The following is a 9,026-nucleotide window of genomic DNA, read 5'->3' as shown; positions in this document are numbered from 1 at the left end:
GTTTTAACCCACTTATAATTGGTGTCTATCATGCTTTTGAATGATAACTAATGAGGGGGTAAACATAAAGTGTTGAATAGAATATGTGATGAAAATAATGCAAGAAAAATACATGTTAATCAATACAATAATACAACACGATAAAAACAGGATGTAGTTATAACACCAAATGCAGCCTCATACAGGATGCATCCTCAATCATGTTTATTGCAGGAACAGAAATGGATCTAAAACATTAATGGAACATCGTCCCACTCGGTCACAAACCACAGCACACAGATGTAGAGGACTCAGGCTAAAACATTCTCTTCTTTTTATGCATTTTGGCTGCTTATACACCAGCAGGCTATGTATGTATTTGGAGATACAGTAACATGAATCATGAAACGTGGCCACCGTGTGCTCTTATTTCATCCTCTCTGATCCTGGTCCATATGTCTCAGAGCACATCTATATGTATCTCATGGTGAAATCCCAGAGAACACTTCAGTAGTAAGGAGTTTAAATTTTTTATCACAACGACTATGGATGTCATCGTAAAACGTGGTTACCAAGCAACTGCTTCTCAGCCTCCCAATCAGCGGTGTTGTTGGTTTGAGATTCAGACAATCATCACACTCTCTTTTCCTCCTCTGCATGTTACTCAGTGTTATAAACCTTTTTTGAATGGATTAATTTAGTATTAAAAGAAAAGATGCTTTTCAATCAAAACGTCTTTCAACTAAGGCTCCTTAAGGACTCATTTATTTTCTAATTCAGTCTATCAACTTCAGCCAGATGTGCTGAAGGTGTATCAGCCTTTCAGGAGATACTGTAAGTTTTATAGGGAAGGCTTAGAATTTAAATTAGGATCTTTTGGTACCCTAAACCGCTGCCAGTCACACCAGTGGTGATAGTGAAAAAAGATGCTTATGCAAAGCATTTTCCCCCTACTGTTCCTGTCAGGGAGCTTTTGAAATCCATTTTCTAATGAGAACTGACATTCCACCTTCGTTCAGTATTTCCTCCAGAGGGGAAACAGGGAGGGTTAGCGACTGAAGGATGACAGCAGTGAAAGTGCCACAGTCAGGAAAAGTCCTCTGCTCTCAGCTTATAGAAAAGTCGTACTTGGGTTTGAGATTTCTCTGTTTTATCGACAATGTCATATGATTGCAAGGCGGCGGTCAGCTGTGCGACCTCCATCTGCAGTAGCGATATCTGATCTGGCACCGCTGGCTATTCCTGCAAAGCTTTGACAGGCGGTGCTGATGGAGGTGGATTCAAGCAACTTTTAAATGCCAAGTAATAATAATTTTCTTTTGTTTTCAATTGTACAACAGCTCAATAAGAATCATTTTCCCCATATATTTTTAATATAAATGTAAGTAATACTATTTTAAGGATTAGACTACATTTACTCCATTTTTTTACTATTCTAAGCATATACCACGAAAAAAAATAATGTTTTTCTATTTCACAATCTTTCTTTGGCACTCATCCCCAATCCCACTGGTTCCTCTGGGAATGAGGATTTTTAAAAGAGGCGCACAAATATAAAGTTTCAAACTGTAATTTCCTAAAACAGCTGGACACTGTAGCAAACAACCAGGAGGATATAGTGCATTTGTTTGGGGACTATTTTCAGCAGCGGATTAATCCACATTCGGTGCTCTAGTCAGTATTCGTAGCAGCGGGACAGTGTATGTGGGATACAGTGTTCCTGGTAATGAAAGAACATGTCACCCAGTGCAACAATGTGGCTCACTGATGTGTTGTTAATAGTCTGTGGACATCAATGGAGCTCTATGTCACAAATATGTCAGGCTTCCATACACACTATAAAAGACACATTCTTTGGTGTTTTTGTGCTTTTCATGGAATTTATTGACAATGACGAAAATAAAGAATACAACCAGGTTTTTTTCTTTTAACATGACATGTAAGCCTGAACAGGAATATTATAGAATATAGAATGGTTGCAATACTGTGTTGTGATTGGTCGACACCAGGTCACTACCCTTAAGGCTAAATAACCTGATTTTCAAGATTGTGGTGAGTCCGCACTTATTCATCATGGACAGTTGGCACATAGCAGCTTTAATGAGTGTGTTCTCACCTCCTGACCTGCTGAGTGCTGGCTCTCCAGTTCAAATGCAAACTGCCTCACCGCAAAGATGTTTAGTAACTGTTTGAGGGGAGCACGACGCAAAGATCATGTCCTCAGTACTGATTTGAAATCCAGCAGAGTGGTGATCAGTTGCATGTATAAACTTGGCAGCTGAAATCACTCCAAATTGAGCAGGGAAACATGTTTGCTTTTTAGTCAAGTAATCCTTTGATGTGCTCATGTTAAAGCCACAACTTTGGTACTACTGCTTTGGTCTTCCCATCTGGTGACAGGTGTGTTCATTGGTTTATTTGGAAAGACCTACACATAAATATACATGGTTTCATTGGTGGTCTTGGATATAAATGGCCACAGAAGGAGAATAACAGGCATGTGTAACAAGGACAGAACTGTGTGTAGGAGTGTGGTATACAGCTCTGGCTCATTTCAGGGTAGCAGTGTTGAACATATCAGTTCTCCATAATCCCCACAGGTGCCATGGCTTGGCTACAGACCAATATGAACGACTTTATCTGAAATAATGAGTGTATTAACGTCGAGGGCACAGCCAATTACTGTTTCATCCTGAAAACCATGCTGGTTTATGGGCATGTAGCCACAACATGATAACAGCCAGCTGTACAAAAGGTTGAGCTGCTGTGAATGCAAATAAACATGCGAGTGTTAAGACGCTCAGAGAGGGGAGATGGACGCCGGAGACAGCTTGCAATCCTGATCCTGTCCGTGCAGTCATTTGATTTAGAAGTGTTAGTGCCAATAACCAGGCTTGCTTTCTTGCTTGGAGGAGCAGAAGGAAAGAAGGGGGAGAAATTTACCGATACTTGACTGAGTTCTGACGCCAGCACTGACATGATGTAAGAGACGGGGGGAGGGAGAAAGCGAGAAGGAGGAGAGAGAGAGAGAGGGAGAGAGAGCAGGGAGGGGAGTTGGGGGGCGTTCACAGCTCTGATATTCTCCTCACTTTCGGAGACCCAGACAGAGAGCAACTCCCCAGCGGGTATCCTAACTGAGGTAGGCTGGCTTTTCTTACTCCCACTCTTTGAATAAATCAAGAAAAATTAAACAGTCCATTTGAATTTGATTTGGAAACATTCACGGAATTTTTCCTGTATCTACATTCAGTTGAGTGCTGCGATGTTACTGTGTGATGCTTAACATAAAGATAAAATACAGCATTAATTTGGAAGATATTACTATTGTGTGGGTGGGTGGTCCAAATAATGCGTCGTGCAAACTGCAGGAATGTCTTCAAACGTGATGTTTCAAGGCTAAAATCTGTTAAGGTATTTGGACGTGTAGAAGCCTACTAATGACTAAATGACGTGGCTCTGACGTGAGGATAATAGCTAATGAGCCGTTTGCCTTATTTGTTTCTCCAGCCTAACTTTGACTTGAGCATAACTGACTGGGACTCAGCACCTCGGAGAGCGACGCACCGCGGCTCTCACACACCGCTCAGCCGAGGGAGAGAGCGCGCAGAGCCCGGGCACCCATCAGCTCTCCTCCCTGTCAGGACATGGTGCCCTCCTGCCACGGCTCCTCGGTGGGTCACAATGGGCTTTAGTTTGTCCACTACATAATACCAGCCGAGAAATGCCCTTTGACAACAGTCTACACAGAGTTGTACTCAGCATGACGGCGGCACAGGAGACTGAGCGAGTAAGGGAAGACTCGGTGGAGAAACTTGCACAAGACTAAAGCCTTGCATGTTTGACCAGAGTTGAAGTGTCTTTGCCAAAACGTAAGACTTGAGTTCTTCACACCACCATGGGGATAAGGCACATTTTGTTGCTGCTGATATACTTGGACCCGCTATGCGTGCTGAGCGCCGCTACAGGCGGCAAAAAGCCCAAACCGGCGCCTAGGAAGGCTCCCAAAGCCACGGCGGTCCCCACGGTCGTCCCGCAGAAGACCCCGCAGCCCGCGCCCACCAGCAACCACGACACATGCCAGGGCTACTACGACGTGAGCGGGCAGTATGACAAACTGTTCGAGTGCAACAACACGAACCATCGGTACTGCTGCGGGACGTGCTACCTGCGCTTCTGCTGCGAGTACAAGAAAGATCGGCTGGACCAGAAAGCCTGTACGAATTACCACAAGCCAGTGTGGGTGCAGACGGCCGCCCCGTCGCCCATCCCGACCGGTGAAACGTACGATCTGAGCATGGATCAGACCAGCACGGCGGTCTATATCACCTGTGGGATCATAGCCTTCATCATAGTGCTGGGAGTGTCGGTCAAAGTTGCGTACGACAAAGCTACAGAGCCGCCTCAGGAAATGAACATACATAGGTGAGTGGGTAGAAGACATGTTGTGTGAGAATGACTTCTGAATCATGCAATGAATTTGCAGCACAAATATGTATTCAATCACTTCTTTAAAATGTAAGATAGAAGAAGATATAAAGTCCCATAGCCTACTAAGAGGTCATCATTTCTGAATGTAGAGACTATGACAGACTATGAAACAGATAGACCTCTGAGCAGACAGGATTCAAAGGTTAACCCTCATGTGTGTGTGTGTGTGCATCTGTTATGTGTTGGAGTGAGAAGGACTGATGCCCAACATTTATACTGGAGCTTTGTTAGTTAATAAGACACAATCTTTCTTTTTATAAAAATTGCGTCTCACATTGTTAGAATCAGCCCAGATATTTGGCTCATGAGGCGAACACAAGTCAAGGCAGCTAGCTGTCAAACATTGTACTTCGCGACCTACTCCCAGTCCTCCTCCCCCAATCCCACTCTCTTCACATCAGCACATGGCTTTCTGCTTTGTTCAGGTGGAAATTTGACAAGATTCTTTAGCAGAGATGGGATAACGTGGCAAATGATTGAATCTCTCCTCCTCTGCTGGCTCCTTTTTCCTCCTGGGGCTTCACCATATGAGAATTATCACACAAGAGTGGATCACATGTTGTAGACTGTACCAACATCAGTGAACAAATGCTGACACATTATTTCTTCAAGATTGAATAGCTTTTTTTATTGGATGCATTATTCAACACTTGAGCAATCTTAAGATTGTGAATAATGGATAGTGTTAACGTTGGCTGTATCAAGGTCGTGTGACAAACATGCACCACTGCACATTCAATAAGGAACAGGAAGGAGGGGGTGAAGCTAAAATATTAATTTCAAAGCAAAGGTTACAGTCTGCGATACATTTGTCGTACAAAAGCTTTGAGCTGCTGCAGCGGTGCAAAAGTAATTTGATTTCCTTTTTCAAAAGCAATGCCAGAAAAAGCAAACAAACACTTTTTGAACTTTCTTTCACCATGATTGCTTCTCCCTCTCTTCCACTCCCCTCCCCTCAAGGGCTCCATCCTTCCATATGCACCTGGTGCGGTCTGAAAAACATTCAAATTCAACCCAATTAGACAAGATACTCACACATCCAATGTTGTTTCTCTTGCAAATGAACATTCATCATGTTCCCAGACGTGAAAATAAAAGAAGAAACAGAGCAGCCCTGAATTACTCATAATAGCACAACACTGTCTTAACAATTAGCAGCCATTCGGCGTGCAGACAACAGACGGGATATCACTTCATTTTTAACTGAGTTCAGCTGCACTAAGAGAGAAAAACTGTACAACAAAAGAAACATGGTGCAGTATTCACAGCCACTCTTGTGTTTTCGGTTTCCAGAGCCCTTGCAGACATCCTGAGGCAGCAGGGGCCCATCCCCATATCGCAATATGACTGTGAGAATTTTGCAGTGATGAACGGCTCACCCAAAGACAACACACCAGTCAGAACCTCATCCAAGAACCACTACACCCCTGTTCACACCTCCAAGTCTAACCACGGTAAGAGTTCTCCTCTCTCCACCCACAAGCATTCACTAGTTCATGTGTCATGACTGTTGGTCCTACCCACATCACTCTCAGTGTGTCGCATTTGCGATACATTGATTATTTCTGAGCAAAATTGTGCATTCCCCTCCGAAGAGCCCCCACTGTGCTCAACCTTTCAGAATGTGTAATCTCCAATGTTAACATCCAGTAATCATCCGATTTGAACAAGAGAGTGCGAGGGAGAGAGCGACAGAGAGAAACAGGGGCCTGCTGGAGATAATTACAGGCTGGCAAAGTAGCGCGGCCCTGCAGTCTCTGACAGGCTGGAAGTGATGGCCTCTCAGTCGCTCAGTGGGTGAATCAGGGTGCGTGATTTAACCCCACAATTCAGAGAAGAGGCAGGGAGCATAAATCGGTAGAAATTACTGAAAACTGTGCAGGAAAAATAGGCGTCCAGGGGAAGTCAGTCAGGGCTGGCAGGTTCCTCAACAAAGCAGGTGTTATCAGATGGAAGGAGGCAGACACACTCTAAAATAATGAGATATTAGAAGCACAATTTAATCGGTGTGATAGAAAGACAAACAGGCTAACTAAATAAATAATCCAATGGTAAAACTTTAGGTGTTGATTTTGCAGCCGTTAAAGTGCCAATACTATATGTGTGTAGTGAGCCCTACTTAGTTGGCACTCCGGTGACACCTAGAAGGGCCTCTGAACCCTGATTAGTGGGTCTCTTCACTCTCATGACTCTAAAAAGACCAAAACCACCTGATCTGGTTCCGTCCTCCCATGTAGACCATAAAATGTATCTTTGTCAGTAGACATCATACATTGTAATACATCTCCATCATTGAGCATGCTATTCATCAGCCTATAATTGATGTAATTGAACATCATTGCCAAATGGAAACCGTTAAGAAATATATATATAACATAAACGATGTCTTTCAACCAACATTCCTGCTCCTGTAGAGATCCATACACATACTTGAGTCCAATTAGTGATCTTAATGTAAGATGTGAAATAGTTGCATTTATCTTTCTGGCGGTGTGCCACATTTGGGAATAAGGGGCTATCCCCCCCCCATAAAATGTAACATTATATCCACTTCAGCTCCTTATTTGATTAATCAGACGTGTACATATTTAGATATTTTAAAAGGCTTTACTGGTTATATCTGAACTGCAGCCAGTTCTGGAACCCAAACATCACAGCGCCTGATACAGTACATGCAGTTGTTACAGTTGATTGGAGCTACAGGATAACAAAAATATTTTTCTTCTCTAAATAATAGAATTGTGCGTACTTTCAGCTCTGTTCGGGTCAGCAGACTCCTGTGTGTGTCATGTAAAGTTGGCCTCTTTCTGCCACATCGCCGTCCATCATATACTTGCTGGGAACATTTTCCTACAGCTCAGTGTTGGTTGCGACCACATTCTACCTTCATTCACTTAGTGTCCCCCCAACTCATTTGTTGCATCAGACGATTCCTACTGGTCACTAGCCGGCCATGCAGGGGACACGGCTTCTACGCAGCTGCACGTGGCAGGCTGCCTTCACAACGACCTTGCAGGCATTTCTATTCATTAAAGTACGAGCATCACTTTATCTGTCGATCTGTCTCGGCTGAGACTACTTTGCCTGTGTGCACACAATCATTCATTGCAACAAGAACAGAACTCAGGCCGGCTCACTTCAGTGTACCACAGCCAAGCCCCCCTTCATCAGGGGACCAGTCCTGATAGGGTTGGACATGAAAGGCAGTGACAGCACAGGCCAAAGCATGGTTAACGTGTGTGTATAAATTGGGAGCTCCGCTCGATGCCTTAACAGGCTCCAATGTGCTGTGGAGAGGGAGCGCACACGCTCTCATGGAACATGCATATTCATCTGCGCCTAAATGGGCATTTGTCACAGAGTAAGAAGGCAGGCCTCTTAAGGAGAGGGTCCTCGGCTGGAGTCATCACTGCTAAGAATGTTACTTCACATCTTGAGGCTTTTTCCAAACACTTTTAAATCAGGTGGAGAGACCACATAAAGCAAGTGGCTAAAGGGCCCAAGAGGATCCTATCAACTTATGTCAAGAGTGGGAATAACATCCATTTCTCCTTTAATCCTCAACATGCAATGATGCCCACTTGCTCTCAGCAGTAATCACTTCCTTACCAAAGTCATTTATTTCATGCTTTGTTTTGGCTCAATTCAAAAAATACATGCTAATTATTTTTTTTCTCCCATTGCAGGCCTTGTGTAGTGACATGGTACCCTTGGTGCATTGCAAAACGTCCCTGCATTTTTAGAACAACATATTCCTTTTTAAAAAAACAGAGCCTAAAGGCAAACAGTACAGACAGCATAATATGATACCAGCGCAAATGCTGCTATTTTTATTCCCAACCGCTCTGCATTGTTGTGGGCTCAGATCCTGTTTTAGGTCGGGGTGTAAACACAGAGCGCCCCACGGCCACAACAAGGAGAAGACCTTGAAAGGGAGGAGTAGATACCTTTACAGGAGTTCGCCTTCGGTTAAAGCAAACAATAACCGCTTCTCTGAGTAATGCAGTTTGCCCCACAGCTCTCTTCAGATGAAGTTGATTTATTTACTGCACACCACAAGCATAGATTTGCCTTTTTATTTTTAAAAAGTGTTGCTTGGTTTCCTCTTAATGCACAGAATGATGAAATATAGCTTTCAGGTGGTGAAGAGAGTAGCTGTATTTTCTTTGTCTCAGTTTACTCAACAGAAAGCAAAGAAAAACAATTACTCCCATACAGCACTTCTGCAAAAAAAAAAGAATTATATTACTAGTTATGGGTCTGTGTTTACTGTACCAGAAAAATGAGAGCAGGCAGAATAAGAAGAGTGACGATGTTACAGTGTGTGCTCAGACAGAGCCAGTATCTGAGCTCCAATACAGCACTTGAGGGATCTGGTTTGAGATGAGTGGCCTCTGTGCTTAAAGGTCAGCTGCTGTGGACAATTAGAGGTTGTGATGATAGAATAACATTTCCAGCTATGTAGCAGCTTTGACATGACCTTCAGATATTTTAAAGCATGAATCTTTGTATGTGTGTGTGTGTGTGTGTGTGTGTGTGTGTGTGTGTGTGTGTGTGTG

The 9,026-nt window shown here is 43.5% G+C and overlaps 1 protein-coding gene across 4 annotated transcripts in view; it reads left to right on the top strand.

Annotated features, from left to right (window-relative positions):
- Window positions 1-3,052: 3,052 nt before the first annotated feature.
- Window positions 3,053-9,026, top strand: part of LOC116397946 (protein shisa-6-like) — a 62,596-nt gene continuing 56,622 nt past the window's right edge. For all 4 annotated transcript variants that reach the window (XM_031873868.1, XM_031873867.1, XM_031873866.1 and 1 more), the window contains exons 1-3: window positions 3,053-3,118; window positions 3,487-4,401; window positions 5,761-5,921. In XM_031873868.1, coding sequence (XP_031729728.1) covers window positions 3,875-4,401; window positions 5,761-5,921 — 688 coding nt within the window. In that variant the 5' untranslated portion in view covers window positions 3,053-3,118; window positions 3,487-3,874. The remainder of the gene's footprint in view (window positions 3,119-3,486; window positions 4,402-5,760; window positions 5,922-9,026) is intronic.

Source organism: Anarrhichthys ocellatus, unplaced genomic scaffold, assembly GCF_004355925.1.
Source record: "Anarrhichthys ocellatus isolate YVR2014 unplaced genomic scaffold, GSC_Weel_1.0 scaffold76, whole genome shotgun sequence".
NCBI lineage: Eukaryota > Metazoa > Chordata > Actinopteri > Perciformes > Anarhichadidae > Anarrhichthys > Anarrhichthys ocellatus.
Note: the sequence above shows the minus strand (reverse complement) of the source record. Positions and strands in the feature narration are given on the sequence as shown.